We start from the raw sequence: 15,206 nt of genomic DNA on the forward strand, positions 1-15,206 counted from the left end.
GTTTTCTTCTCTCAAGTCACAAAAGTTGGTGATGAGCCAGACTGAACATATATCTCCTCTGATGTCTATAGTTTGGATTCAGAAGTCCTGATCAGAATCCCACAAGGGATGCTCTTAATGAGCCATAAGAAACGAAAACCCTCTGCGTGCGTGTTGCGGACAGCCATTTTTCTGAAGATGAAAGTGTGCAATTATCCTTCATCATACTTCGAACTCATCAGATTTAAAAAGTTAAGGACACTGATAAAACGCTGTCTCTAATATGTGTTGATTTTTACTGTGTAGTTGTTCATGTCATGTATCACCCCCAGTACAGCACCACAAAAGCACAGTGCTGTATGCTCACACATGCTGGAGCTAATCATCTCTACAGGAGGCGGTGCCTGATAACGCTCTCGCTGATCATACCTGTGTTTCCTCTCAGATGACTCTCTCCATGTACAGATGCTCAGTCAACTTGGTGAAGCCCTGAAAACACCTGTGTATTATATTTGTAGGCATAAAAGACATTTTATAACATAACAAATACGTTAATATAAAAAAAAACTTGTGTCACCAGTCACTGAACTTCTGTCCCTTAAAGTGTGCAATGAGTACAGATAGATGAATGAGACACTCCGTAAATAGTCAGCAAGTGTCTTCTGTCACATTTCAACTACAGCACAACATGGAGACGTTTCTAGGTAAAGTTCTGAAACACGGAGAGCAGCAGCATTTCAGTCTTGGTGGTTCCAAATAAAGACCAAAAAAGTGCACTGAACAGAAAACCCCCACAGATTTACCAAAGTTATCTTCAATCCAAAGTAATGTGATGTTAAAGATGAATTGCACAAGGCACATTCAAATAATATTAAGAAATCACACAAGTCCTTTGTTCCGAGAGTTCGTTGCAAGGATGTGTCAGAGTATTAGTAACAGATTCAGAGAGTGGGACTCAGAGGCTAAGACGACCAAGAACCACTTACAAAGCATGGGAGGGGACAAAAACTAGTGGGCGGGGTATGGTCACATGGAAGTGTTGGTGACAAGAAGAGATTAAGCATCTGAAAGACAACAATGAGCTGATAAGTTCAAAGACCAAGGCATATTGTGGCAAAACAAAAGTTTCACAGGGCCAGCATCAAGCATGCTGGGGGAAATTGTCTTCAGATTTACTTGATTAACCAAGATACAATTCAGCAGGATGAACAGGCATTGTTTCAGTAACAAAGTCATGTTAATTAATGAGACACACAATGTGTAAGGATCAAAGAAGCTTCATTTCAAAGAACTCCTGTTGCTTTAAAAATACATTTTTGATATGCTGTCATGTTATGAACTATAGTTTTCTGGGTTTTTTTTACTAGCTGACATTTAAAATTGCAGATTCCAGTCCTATTTTGTCACAATCAGCTGCGTAGCATGAAGATAGTTTTATTGTGGTGCCAAATGCAGAACACAGCAGACAGAAGTAAAAAATATGGCAAGCCTTTAATGCTGAATAGTTCAAAGATAAACATGATCCAAAAAACAGTGGAGCCAGGAAATGCAAATAACAAGGAAACAGTAGGAACAATAATACAGGAAACCCAGGGAATGCATCCAGGAAACAATGGGAAACACAGAGAAACCAAGACAAGGAAACGTCTTGATGCATCATCCAGGAAAGTAAATCTCCAAAAGTTGATTCTGTTCATCAGGACGTAGTGTTTTGTGGGAGAAACGTTTCGTCACTCATCCAAGTGAGACAAGGAAACACACAAGTGGAGGCTACGTCCACACTAACACATTAGTTTTCTCGTTTTCTCTCCGTTTTGGCCTCCACACTGAGGCGGCGTTTTCGCTGGTGGAAAACGCATACATTTGAAAACATTCAAATGCAGTGTGGACAGCGAAAATGCAGACTTTCTAAAAAGATGACGCATGTTAGTCATATGATGCAGTCATGTAACCAATTAAACTAAGATAGCAGAGGGCATTCTACAGCAGTTGTTTTGTTTGCTCTCAATTTTACAGCCCTATTAAAGATTAATATCAGTTTGTACATGCTCCAGATAGCTTTTCTTTAAATTCTTTAACTCTCACTCGCTTTTGCAACTTTGTACTTTTACGCAGCAACAACTCCACCTCATTGTTAGTCCATTTAAAAAAAAACTCGGTGCTTTTTCTCAACATTTTGCTGTAACGTTTCAAAGAGCCGCAAAGTAAATAAACGGCAGACAGAAATGAGGCAGGTCGAATCTTCTTGCGTTTCACGCATGCGCAGTGCTGGAACGTAAGCATTTTCGGACTCTGTGAAAACGACTGAAAAAGACAGTGTGGACGCGTTTTCAGATGAAAACGCTGTTTTGAAATCTATCTGGGCTAAAGTGACAACTCAATCTTTCTGCTGTGGTGGGTGATGTGATCAGTTGGCACAGTAAACTGAGTGATCCAGGTTCTTGTTTTCTGGGTTGTATGTATTCTGGGCAAAGCAGTGAGCCGCAGCACGATCACACTCGCACACAGCAGCTTGACACGTATCGTTGGCCGCTGCAGAGAAAGAGCTGTGTCAGCACATGAATACACAACTTCACAGTAATAGCTAAACATCTAACACATTTAAACATTACAAATGTGGCGTGGTTCCATACATACATGGACAGTTGGAAATTTGTGATTTAAATACATTTTTTAAAACCCAGAACATTAGAATTTAACTATTTCTTTTGCCCAAAATGTGTGTGTGTGTAAGCCTGTTTAGTAAGACTTGTTGTTACCTGAGCAGGTCACTCTTTGATTATTGCAGGTAAAATCGAAATCAATAATGTAAGGAAGGTCTTCAGCATCCCCGCATCCAGGAATCTTTCTGCTATTTGCATAGCATTTATCGTGAATTTGGCAGCACCTGCAAATGGATCGGGAGGAGAGAGCATGTTTGAGACAATGTCAAGTTCCCTTCTATTTCAAAAACTGAAAACAAGTCTGATGTGTAGTGTCTGATTCCTACGCATCCACTCCATCTCGGGGGGTCCCCTTCCCTCCGAAGCCACAATAGCAGCCGTAATTGTTGTATCTTAGAGGGTTAACACCGGGCTGGGCGCACTGGATCATCAACCCAAAATGCCACATTGCCTTAGGCAGCACTGCACCACTGACCGCACAAGCTGTTAGGACGTACTCAAAAAATCGATTAGGAGAATTTATCTATTTATATATATATAAAATCTCTTGTAAAGGAAAAACAACAACAACAACTTTTAAAGCGATACAGTCATTGTGTAAAACACGACTGATAATAACGTACATAAGCTTTTTCATGCTTACCCGTGAGAAGCAGCAGCAGAGGAGGAGTAATCAAATTCATGGTTGCAGTCACATGAACCTGAAATTTGGTACAGCCTGCTTTTATAAGTACAGGTGAGAGGGGGTGGAGACATCTGTCAAAGACTAACATCAAATCTGATGCTCTGTTAGGCCAGCACACTTTGTTTTTCTTGTATTTCATTGGTAGAACATAACAGCATTTACTCGGTTTCTGTACTGTGTAAATTTAAGGTAATAAACCTCACTTTAGTATTTTTATGACATGCTTCTTAAACTTTGTTTAGAAAAATCAATATCAAAGTTTCAGTTTATAAATTATGCTTTTATATATGAACCACCAAATGGTACAGTTCAATCACATGTGGAAAGCACAAAATAATGGAAAGGAATATTCAAAGACCTAATTCTGAAGCAACAGGTGAGAGGTGAACGATCAAAGGAGTTTATTTCATCCACTAGTTGTTTTTCAGCAGCAGTGAGTGGTGGGATGCATAAGTAGTCAAACCATGCACTACAGTGAACTTGAACTAATTTATGGGCAGTGGGCACAAAGGCTTGTTATAGTAGGACAAAATGCGATTGGACAGTTAAGATCATTCCCTCAGCAGACTGGTGAACTTGATGTGAACCTGATGAGTAAGAGCAGACCCCAGAATCAGATTTCAGGTTCAATTAGAAGATCGGGGGATTAAATGCTATGAAAAATAACTTGATGTTTGTTAAATTAAAAATGAAAATCTAAATGTTCTTCCAAATGTTCAGCATGAGTATATACAAAAAAGCCATGACATTTTGGGACTCTTACAGCACATCGTCCACCTTTTCTGCCAGAAAATAAAATCCATGCCACGAGACCAGCAAAACCCTTTAAAAACCAGTTGGAGTTGGTACTAACTGCCCCTTTCAGACGCACTCTGACACGTACAGATATGCTCCGTTCACTCTCAGAACAGCTCTGCCAAACACAGTTTAAACACCTGTCAGAATAAACCAAATCAAAGTGCAGTGCCATTGAAAAAAGAGGAACTGGCAAAAAATCCTGACAACCAAAAGAAAACTGTGTATAATGGCTTCACTAGTAAAGCACAGATTCAAGTTCCTTCTATAAGGAAAACATTCAGAAAACGTTTATAAGAGCAAAATTATGGAGAATACCAATGGATCATAAAAGGTCTACAAAAAGCCTCTAATTAATTAGAGAATTTATAAAATACAGAAGGTTACATCAAAGATATCTGGATCACGTGTGCAGCTGAACGCACCGAGAAGAAAAGAAGGTGGCACTTTGAGCATTAGTAAGATCTATTAGTAAGGTATTAGCAAATACTTAATTCATCATTTATACATCATTACTGCTTCTTAGTATGGCATTTCTAAGTACAGGTATGTTTATCCATCTGTTACGTTTAGGCCGTTCACGTTTACAGCTGTCACTGCAACCGCATCACTGCTAGCAATAATCATAGTCATAATAATATATGTGCAGTAATAAACTACTAAGCAGGACTAATGCTATATAAATGATGGATTAAGCATTTGTTAAAACCTTACTTATATCTTTCTGATGCTTAGTAGTGTGACATAAGTGGCATTGCTAAAAAAAAACAAAACGTCAGTGACCCTTTAACATACAATTGCAGTTTGTACACAAATGAAAATAGCTGAAGTTATAACACTGTACAGAAATAGAGATCGACACCAAGTCACAAGTGATACAGTTACAGGCCTGTTTCTCTGCTTTTACAACTCTTCAAAATACTGGACGAAGTTGTCATTAACAGATGAGAACAAATAAATTGATAAACACAAAACAGCTCCGGTTCTTGATCACAACAAAAACAAAAACGTTTGTGAACCTGGTTTTGGAAGGATAGATATATCATTATATCTATATTTATCAGATAAATAAAAAAAATTTCTTTCTCTCTTTTGTGGGGCGAGTGTAGACAAGTATTGGGGGGATGTGGGGTTAATGGTGATCAGGGTAAACTGGTTTTGAGCATGTGGGAGGGATTAATAAGTGTGTAGGTATTCCTTCCTACTCTATTTTGGACTTGGCAATTGAGTTGGTATTTCATGTCACGTTTATATTTTATGTGTATATGTTGATTTGTTTGATTTACATGTCTGGAGTAAAAGGTTATCATCATCATCATCATCATCATCATCGTCATCGTCATCGTCATCAAGGAGGCAGTCACCATGTACAAATATGTCACCGTCTGAAGGTCAGTGAATGACTCACAGCTCAGACATTCATTTGATATACTGTGAAGACTGTATATAATTAAAATATTAATTTAATTATATATGCATTACATAGAAATCTTAAGGTTATAGCACAAAAAATATAATGTGAGATGAGACCTTGGTGACCTCATATCTGGCTTCAGAGACGTATATACGGTTATTTATGGGGTTAAGCTTTCATCACCATCACCTGCCTTTATATTTTATGCACATTTTTATATAATGAAAGTTTGTTACAATATTTTTTACTTTTAACTGAAAATTTTTCTTCTACTTGCCTCTATTATATGGTTGGTCTTTTCTCCCTGGTCACTCTGTGTTTCCATGGATTTGAATTGTTGGAAGTTGAATTAAAAATAACTCGTCAGCCTCACAGCTGTGTAAATAGCCAGCACTTACCACAGTTCCCACAACTTTCCACGGCACATTTCTGACGTGGGGTGTTTTATATGTGTATCTCATAGTGTTGTCACAAAAGGAAGCAGAACATGATGATGAATGTGCTGGACCTTTACAGCACACTGAGTAGTTAAAAAAATAAAGTGATGCATATTAAAGTACGGCTGACAAAATTACAGTTAGAGCTTTAAAAACTGAGAGAGATCAGTATCAGAGTCACATAGAAACCTCTCCTCTAGGACTGCTGACAAATCACAAAGAGGACATCTATGACAAAAACAAATGCTCTCACGTGGATCTCTGCGGGTCACATGAGTTTATTTTAATTAGACTCGATTTTTTTCCCTCTACTGTGCAGTTTACATTTGTCAAGCTGATATTTACTTAGGTATTGCCAAAAGCATTTGCTCGTTTGCTTTCACACGTATGTGCACTTGAGTGACATCCCACAGGGTTTAATATGATGTTGGCCCACCCTTTGCAGCTATAACAACTACAACTCTTCTGTGAAGGTTTCCACAAGGTTTAGGAGTGTGTTTAAAGGTCAGCAAATATGTCTGGAGTTTTGATCTCCTCCATACCTGCTTCATGCCCTGGAGGACGGGGCTGTGGCCCCCCCACACCCTCTAGCAGATCATTACATGAAGGAACCTTTTAAAAAAACAAGCGCGTCCATGCTCACAGGTGTACACACGGGTGATCACACCCACAAACTACACCCTTTTTGGCTCCTACCTCAAAGCACACTGTGTTCTGTTGATCTTATGTGCTGCACAATAATGTTTAATATTTAGTATTTACTGTCATATTCCCATATATCATTGTGATGTTGCTTATTCTATTACTCTTGTTCTCTTCTGCTTGTTTTCTTTTTTCTTTCTCAACAGGTGATCCAGGTGATCGATATATGCATTTTTTTATTTCTTTTTCTCTTTTTTTTTCTCTGCTCATTCTGTTTGTTTGTTTTTTTTGCCCTTCTCCCCCGTCCCTCTTCTCAGCTGTTTCTCTTTCCCTCTTTCTTTCTCCCCTTCTTTCCCCCAGTCAAGTCTGTCCCATGTTCAGTAAGTGAAAATAAAATAAACAATAAAAGGTGAATCAAATGGACCATTACGGCAAGGCTGGGATGGTCAATTTGGTAAAGTAAATCCGTTGGGCATCTTTCTTTGCCTTTAGACAACAATTCTGATGACAAAAGAGCCAAACGGGACAGGCCAAAAAAAAAAAAAAAAAAAAAAAAAAAAAAAAAGGTCAGCAAATATTTGTGGAAACCTGACATAAGTAACATGCCAGAACCTCAATGCGCATTAAGATAATCCCCCAAAGCTTCTCTTAATCTGCTTGAATTATTTTCTATAAATTCATTCTTCTTGCACTGTGCTACTGCTGCACAGTAACTATTGTAAGTGACCACAGGGAGGCAGTATAACAGCCTCCCTGTGCTGAGGGAGCTGGAGACCCAGCCCTAACCCTAACTTTTTTGAAATTCCCCAAATGTCCAAGAAATAACATCCCTCTACTCTTTAAAGACCTCTGCATTTTTTAATCAACATCTTTGACATCTTGGAAATCTTGAAAACATTCTGGAGACATTACATGCTAAAATGTGACTGCTCTGTAGTGTAGCTCTTATTTGATTCAGTGAGCAATGACTGGTACTCCAGGCCTGGAGGCTTTAGCACACCTGCTGGTGACTGTGACAGGCAACACTGCTGAGCCTATTTAGGCTGTCTGTGTCCGTGCTGTGACCGTAACTGCTGTAAACAGCCTTGCTTCACAAAGACCCAAAGAGTGGATCAAAGAAGACACAAAAATGATCTCTGGGAGACTCACAAAAAGCAGCAGTCTTAAAAGCATCATTAATAAAGAGAACCACCAGCAGAGCCATGACAGTTAAGTTACACCAGGATACAATCGTTCAATAGGACCGTTGCTGTTAGGCTTTGCTCTGTTGCACCAGTAAAACAACTGTATTCACTCATAGAAACTTTGAGATATGTGGCCTTCTGTGTTTTCATGTTATGCTCTCTTATTTTGAACAAAACTGCTGCATGTATACTAAAGCTACATATACTTGAGTGTTTCTCTGAGCAGAAGCAATAAAAAGACAACAAGCATTTCCATTTCCTGTCTCCAACATGACTCCTAAAAAGACAGCATTTATCTTCTCATGGACTCCACTAGTAACCTATTATGTGCTCCATAACTCAGCACGAGTCGTCCAGTTGTGGATATGATTCCTCGTGAATGTTCAGGAAAAAAATCATCTCTGTCATTCTTAGCCTAATTTCCAGGCAATGTATGATACTAGAAGTGATGTGGTAACAGTGACTGCTGTACACGGTGTAACAGCAACAGACGGATAATTATCACACACTAAGGAGGAGGAATGGTGAATTAAGCACTTACCAATACTGCACCAATACCTTACTAATATCCTACTAATGCTTAACAGCCTGACATTGTTATAAAGTTACCCAATTACCCTATTTGGGCTTCTTTTTTTAAAATTTTCCTGAATAACGTGGTCTATAATGTATTTCTACATTTTCTGCTTACTCTGTGCTCCCTTGGGTTTGGATTACCTGGAGTCAAATTAAAACTTGAACATGCACCTGTGTAAATAGCTAACATTTGGCACAGCTCTCATGACCTTCGGTTGCACCTTGCTTGTGTTCGGTGTGCATATAAGATCAAAGGAAATTAAACTTTACACAACAGAAAAAAAAATCAACCAAATATAAAAAGCATTAATGTGTTTGTGCTTGCTCTTATATGCATGTGATTGTGTATGCACCTGTTGCTTATTTACAATACATGTGGATCCATATACGTTGTATAAGGTATTAAATAAGGGACTGGATGAGTCCCAGCAGCTGGTCAAAGCAGGACCACCTCTCAGTTGGACGGTCAATATAAAGCAACAGCTTTACCCCAAAGACCATTGAGACACTTCTCCAGTAAAATGCATCTGAGTCATTCTCTGCTCATTGTGCTCTTCGGCCTCCCAGCTCGTAAGTTTAAAAGTATTTGTCATGACAGCTCTCTTTCAGTGAAACTGATATCAGAAAATCTCCCAAGAGGCTTGAGTTTTGATTTTGCCTGATGCAATGCCAGACAGTTCTGGGATGTGAACCTGCTACATGTCTCTGTTGGGTCTCGTAGTGCTGGGTTATCGAGCTCTGTGGCAGTTCAGGTCCATGATCCTGTGCACGGTACCCGATAGCTGGCCAGCGCTGGACTACGCTGATTACGGCTGCTACTGCGGGCTGGGAGGCTCTGGCACACCTGTTGATGAGCTTGACAGGTAAGATTGCTGGAGTCGTACTGCTCATGCTGCCTGCCACGTTCTGTCCCCCAGTGAGATATCCACCTCTGAGTCTCCCACAGTCACTGTGAGTTATACGGTGTATCGCACAAAGTATTTAAACAAACTTAGCAGGAATAGCAAATAGTTTATGTAATCCAAGTGGATGTATCAAAAAAAATGTCATTAAACCCAAGAGTGTTTTTCTGCAGTGTTAATATCACATGTGAGGAGATTTCCCACAAACTGCACAACTGCATGATTATTACTTAGCTGAACACAGGCTGGAAATCTTTATTCACTCTAATCTTGGTCATGGCAGACACGAGTTAAACTTGTCTTTTCTCAGCCACACAAACAGTAGAAACCACATGAGGACCACAAAACTACTTAATTCATTATTTGAACATTAACAGTCCCATGAGCCTTTGTGCTCACAGTAACTGTTTCCTCAGAAAAGCCATTCAGTTGTATGTGTAAATTAAATCTATTGCATTAATGGAATTTAGCTAGAATTTACAGTGTTCAGTGAAAAGCGTTTCTTGTGCAACTTTGCTTTATTATCTCTTTTTGTTTTATTAATTAAAAGCTCATTAGATAAAATTGATTAGTGAACTCAAGGCGTTAAAAATGTCTCCATGGACTGAGCCGCACTGTTACAGACATATTTTTTAATGTTTGCTTTTTGCTTGTTATAGACACAGATAGATATAGATAAAGAAAATTAGTAAATTTAAAAGGGTTGCTTTAATGGTCTGTGTTTGTTGTAGGTGCTGTCAGGTCCACGACCAGTGCTACAGTGATGCCATGCAGCACGATGACTGCTGGGCCATCCTGGACAACCCCTACACTGAAATATACAGCTATAACTGTGACAAGGCCAGCAAAACTATCACCTGCCTGGGTGAGTGTTAACAACAACAGCAGTGTACTATCGATCAACCTTGTCTACAGCTAGATTTTCTCTTACTGTGTACAGCAAACACTCAACCGTCTTCTCTGCCTTTCCCCTTGTAGATGACAACGATCCGTGTGAGAAATTTATCTGCGAGTGTGACAGGAATGCAGCCATGTGCTTCAGTGAGGCTGGTTACAGTGAGGAAAATGCTGACATCCCGAGTGACCGCTGCCAGTGAGCTGAAGAGGGCATCATCATTTGAAAAAATAAAACATCAGTAAATGAATAGAAGTGCTATTGTTTCCATAGCTATTTATTTATTGTCCAAGAAAAGACTTAAAGACATACATGCACGTTTCATCTATTTCTGTGACACATCAGCACCAGTAACATCTTTTCCATGCAGGGTCTGCCTTGCTGGCGAGGAAGGGGCGGGGTTGTCATCTCAGGGCGTTCCCCTGTTCCTCATGCCCTTTTCTCACAGATGTAGCGGTACGTGATGTTACAGTCGGCATCATTCCACAACCTGCGTTCACGTCTTTCAGGCGGATGAAGCTGCCCGCAGTCCTCTCCATTCTCTCTGTATTCCCAGTCGTCTGGCTGACCTTCATCCCAGAAACTGAACACAATCAGAAGAGGGAGGAGAAATAATGATGCCACACACAGTGATGACTTCCTTCTGCCTCGATTTGTTCCTCCCACTCATCTGTCTTTACTTTTTTTTGTTACATTTCTCTTACGTTGGGGTTGACCTGTAGTCAGTTCCGTCCACCCAGCTCCACTGTCCCTCATGATGTCGTTCCACGAGTCCGATCCAATAGATATACTTGATTGGAACAATTCTGGAAATGTAGTCCTAGAAGTGATTAAAAAAAACCCTTTGTTTAAGACTATGTGTGCTTCTTAACTGGCATGTTCACAGCAAGCTGATGTGATAAGGAGCTCACCAATTCCTCCGCAGTGTTCAGAACCAGCAGGTGTCCTCCGTGTGCTTTGCACTGCTCCTCTGCTTTGCTCCAGGTTATACTGGTGATGGATACCAGGTAACAGCTACTCTGGTAAGACACCCAGCCTTCGCTGCATGTCCCTATTATGATAACGATTAGCATATGTTGACTGTAAAAAGAAATAAAATCTGATATAAATGATTTAAAAGCATGCGGTTTAATACCTCTAACTGGGGTGAGCTCCTCTAAGGCGTCACTGTGAACTGTCATCTTGCCTTAAATGTGGAAAACCACAAAACGACAGCGCAAGATTGTGAAGAGGACTAAAAGGTTTATGTGTGCACATATTCAAACCAGATATCATTTTGTTTTTTAACCTGAACTGAGAGCTGATGTTGTTCCTCCATGGTTCGTTTTCCCAAGATACTGTTTGAGATCTGTGATTTCCCTGCTTAACTGTGAAACTTTAAGATAAAGGAATGATAGAAAGAAAAAGGTTAGATTCTTATACAGTTATGTAATAATATATGAATGAACCAGCTTTACTTGACTGTGGTCACTGTGGACTATAGTCGTACATTTGATCCCAGTTACCAGCAGCAGAATCAACAACAGCAGCACCAGCAGGCCATAGAGCACAAAAATCACAATCCTCTTCATACCTACAAACAGTAACCAACCAAATCACTGGAAACTACTGGAAACTACTTGATTAAAATGAAGTGACGTGAAAATGTTACCTGTCTTTGTGGTGTTTTCATGGACAGAGCTTCTATCCAAAGATCCAACCTGGTGATACTGAAGCTCCATTGCTGAAAGAAATCAGCTGATGCAAATGTGTGCATAAGTACTTAAAGCGCAGTTACCAGGATTCAGTCTAGAGACATGATCAGACTACAAGAGGTTAACCAAATGGTTCTTGTTTGTTTTTAGGCCTCATATTATGTTAACTATTAATGGTTCAATAAATAGACGCTGGTCTTTTAATAGTCTAAAAGCAAACACTTTCAAAGGTGTACAGCTAAAATTTGAGTTATTGTAAATTTAAATTATGTAAATACTTGTTGTATTTATTGATATTTAGATGATTACATTTATAACCCCCTGTGTCATGCACTAGTCTAAGCCTGCAAAGCCATATCAAGAGCAAACAATCCCAACCAATAAAACTTATCACTCACCTTGATCAGCCAGAGTATCTGCGTATCTGGACTCTGACCATGCAACCCCACAAAATCCTCCCCTGTTTAAAGAGAAACACATTCCAGGCACTATAATGTGTTATAGTTATTTAAGGTTCATGAATCATTCTCTTGGGGTGAAGTTGAGAGAATTTAGGGGCTGTAACAAAAAAAAATGAAAGTCAAACAAAAAAACTAGCTACAGTGGTGTTGGGGATCTAATCAAATTTGAGTGAATTATAAACACAGAAAAGTACAATCAGATTTTGATCCACCATGCAATACCATGTGGAAAGGATCCCAAACATTACTGGAGCAGCGTGACAGACTACTTAAAGAAATTAGAAGAAAGCTTGCTTAAGACAGTTCAGGCTGTGCTGAAGAATAGAGATGACTTTCAGGATCATTAGAAATATTTTTTTCCCTCCATATAAACTGTATTGCATGCTACATAAATTGCTGCACATAGACTGCTGGGGGACTACCATGATGCATTGAGTTTTTCCTTTCCTTTCACCTTTCTCACTCACTATGTATTAACAGACCTCTCTGCATTGAATCATATCTGTTATTAACCTCTGTCTCTCTTCCACAGCATGTCTTTTATCCTGTCTTCCTTCTCTCACCCCAACCGGTCGCAGCAGATGGCCGCCCCTCCCTGAGCCTGGTTCTGCCGGAGGTTTCTTCCTGTTAAAAGGGAGTTTTTCCTTCCCACTGTCGCCAAAGTGCTTGCTCATAGGGGGTCATATGATTGTTGAATTTTTCTCTGTATGTATTATTGTAGCGCCTTGAGGCGACTGTTGTTGTGATTTGGCGCTATATAAATAAAATTGAATTGAATTGAATTGAATTTTGCATTCAATATACAATATACAGAAACTGAGGGGAGGCTGAACTAAATTATATATAACAATATTTTACAAAGTTACAAAATATGAGAAATACCTTTAATAAATACAAATAGCCCAATTATAAATATTCAGGATATTATAGGGATTAAATATATACGAATGATACATATAGAAAACCTCACATCACATGAAATCAGAGAAAACAGATCACGGTTACAGCTGTGTTGTATTAATGTGAAATGCAGGCTGCAGTTCTCCATCTCGCCGCTTGGTGACACAGCAGAGCTCACAGTTGTCTGGCCTTTACGTCACGCATGTGTACAAACCTCTTCCGGTCTATTCGTCAGCCAGAAAGGAAAATGGCGGCCTTTGGACGTTTCTCTCAAGTGTTGCTGAGGTCTTCTTTGACCCAAACCCGGCGTCAGCTCTCTGCCGCTGCCGGACACGGCGAGCAGTCAGGTAATTATAACGCTCTATTTTACACAAGTGGTTGCATTTAATTTGTTTTGGCTTTAAGACGACCTGTTATGTTAGATCCAGTGACCTTGCTGAGCTAGCTAGCGTTAGCATTAGCAGTAGCAATGCATCCTTGAGAGGAGAGCACGTAGTCGCTGCCCCCCGAAACTTGTGATTTTCTTGCATTTGTTGTTGTCTGTGTCTCACAGCAGCGCAGTCTGTTAGTTAATATGATTTAAAAGTGGAGCAGTGTGACGAACAGCATGTCTTACGAGCTAAAGTGCAACAAAAGATGAAAGGATAGTCACAAAGACACCTGATAATCGTTATGACCGACAGCTTGTAAAGGAAGTATTTATTTCAACACGAGAAAGGCAGACCAGTGTTAAGATAAAGAGAGGATAGGCATGCGTTTTGAGCAGAAAGGAAAAGGACAGCTTTGAACTGAATTGACTTGAGTTGAATAATTGTGGAGATGCAAGGAAGTTGAACTGTTCTTGTATAAATGCACAGTTAATTTTGCATTTCGCATTGACAGTCTTTTAAAAGAGAGACTTTAAACCGTGTCTAACTATTCACTAAGTGAGGTCATATCTTACAGAATCTTATCAGAAATCCTACAGCTGAAAGTAACAACATGCATCCAGTGGGGCCTTTTTATATGGTGTATTTTTGGACCAGATTTGAATGTAACTGTCTTTTAGTGAGTTAAACTGGTTGTATTTCTTGGATTTAGTTCTGGTCAAGGGCATGCTCTGTCGACTGTCTCAGGGGCGTTCATATGATCTAACAGTGTCAGATGTCAGCACATTGTTATCATTTTACTTCTCTTTCGCTCTTCTTTCTATTGTTACTTGTTAGTTAAATAATTCTGATTTCTTATCCCCAGGTAAGACCTGGAAGATCCTCACCTTCGTGGTTGCCCTTCCAGGTGTTGGAGTTTGCATGTTGAACACATTCTTGAAGGAGCAGCACCACAGCCATGAGCAACCAGAGTTTGTCCCCTACACCCATCTCCGCATTCGCAGCAAGGTCTGACTTCATGAGACTTGTAATTTTAAGTGCTGCCTTTAAAAAAACAACAACATTATTTTTGACTTAATTATGTTTTTCTTATGCTTCCTCTCCCATTAGCGTTTCCCCTGGGGTGATGGCAACAAAAGTCTCTTCCACAACCCACATGTGAATCCTCTTCCTGATGGCTATGAGGGACATGAGTAAAAAACAAACCTCCAGATGTCACAGATGGGATCAGTCCTTGTTAAGCAGTTGTTATTGGACCACACTCCTATTCACAGTTTACTCTTTTCTCTTTAATCGTTTTACCTCTGTGCTCTTAACACAGGGCACCTGAACCAATAGCTCCTTTGTTCTGGACCATTATACAAAATGTCTGACTTAACATAAATAAAGTAACTTCTATTACCTCACTTCATGTTTCTTGTATGTATCCATGCAGTTTGACCCATTTTATTTCCAGTTAGAAAATAAGTAGAATTACCCAGTTGGGCTGTTGTTTGTTTACCCTGTACATGTCCTTGGCAGTTCCAATGCCCTGCTTTGGGTTTGCTCTGGCACTGGAATACTGCACCTTGTCCTTTGGCCTGTAGGTGCTGTTACAGACTCTGAGGAGGA

General features: G+C 39.7%; 4 protein-coding genes across 5 annotated transcripts; 2 read left to right on the forward strand and 2 right to left on the reverse strand.

Annotated features, from left to right (window-relative positions):
- Positions 1 to 1,451: 1,451 nt before the first annotated feature.
- Positions 1,452 to 3,332, reverse strand: LOC146696352 (phospholipase A2-like). 2 transcript variants are annotated; one of them, XM_085474461.1, is made up of 4 exons: positions 3,286 to 3,332; positions 2,969 to 3,125; positions 2,739 to 2,866; positions 1,452 to 2,511 (listed from the first exon to the last, which is right to left on the reverse strand). In XM_085474461.1, the coding sequence occupies exons 1-4, from the start codon at positions 3,323 to 3,325 to the stop codon at positions 2,387 to 2,389; spliced, it is 450 nt and encodes a 149-aa protein (XP_085330587.1). In that variant the 5' UTR covers positions 3,326 to 3,332; the 3' UTR covers positions 1,452 to 2,386. The 2 variants fall into 2 exon arrangements, with proteins under 2 accessions (XP_085330587.1, XP_085330588.1); XM_085474462.1 differs by having other exon boundaries at positions 2,969 to 3,138; positions 3,286 to 3,330.
- Positions 3,333 to 8,848: 5,516 nt separating this feature from the next.
- pla2g1b (phospholipase A2, group IB (pancreas)) lies at positions 8,849 to 10,427 on the forward strand. Its single transcript, XM_085474464.1, has 4 exons — positions 8,849 to 8,945; positions 9,097 to 9,238; positions 10,009 to 10,142; positions 10,256 to 10,427. The coding sequence occupies exons 1-4, from the start codon at positions 8,897 to 8,899 to the stop codon at positions 10,372 to 10,374; spliced, it is 444 nt and encodes a 147-aa protein (XP_085330590.1). The 5' UTR covers positions 8,849 to 8,896; the 3' UTR covers positions 10,375 to 10,427.
- Positions 10,428 to 10,431: 4 nt separating this feature from the next.
- Positions 10,432 to 12,226, reverse strand: LOC146696354 (perlucin-like protein). The gene is made up of 7 exons (XM_085474463.1): positions 11,824 to 12,226; positions 11,662 to 11,745; positions 11,461 to 11,547; positions 11,308 to 11,358; positions 11,084 to 11,223; positions 10,877 to 10,992; positions 10,432 to 10,755 (listed from the first exon to the last, which is right to left on the reverse strand). The coding sequence occupies exons 1-7, from the start codon at positions 11,891 to 11,893 to the stop codon at positions 10,602 to 10,604; spliced, it is 702 nt and encodes a 233-aa protein (XP_085330589.1). The 5' UTR covers positions 11,894 to 12,226; the 3' UTR covers positions 10,432 to 10,601.
- Positions 12,227 to 13,414: 1,188 nt separating this feature from the next.
- cox6a1 (cytochrome c oxidase subunit 6A1) lies at positions 13,415 to 15,001 on the forward strand. The gene is made up of 3 exons (XM_085474466.1): positions 13,415 to 13,574; positions 14,461 to 14,603; positions 14,706 to 15,001. Exons 1-3 carry the CDS (start codon positions 13,430 to 13,432, stop codon positions 14,790 to 14,792), a joined length of 375 nt encoding a protein of 124 aa, XP_085330592.1. The 5' UTR covers positions 13,415 to 13,429; the 3' UTR covers positions 14,793 to 15,001.
- The last annotated feature ends 205 nt before the right edge of the window (positions 15,002 to 15,206 follow it).

The sequence above is a fragment of the Copadichromis virginalis genome, linkage group LG12, assembly GCF_057382275.1.
Source record: "Copadichromis virginalis isolate Kocher_CV1m ecotype Utaka linkage group LG12, C_Virginalis_male_GT1.1, whole genome shotgun sequence".
Taxonomy (NCBI): Eukaryota; Metazoa; Chordata; class Actinopteri; order Cichliformes; family Cichlidae; genus Copadichromis; species Copadichromis virginalis.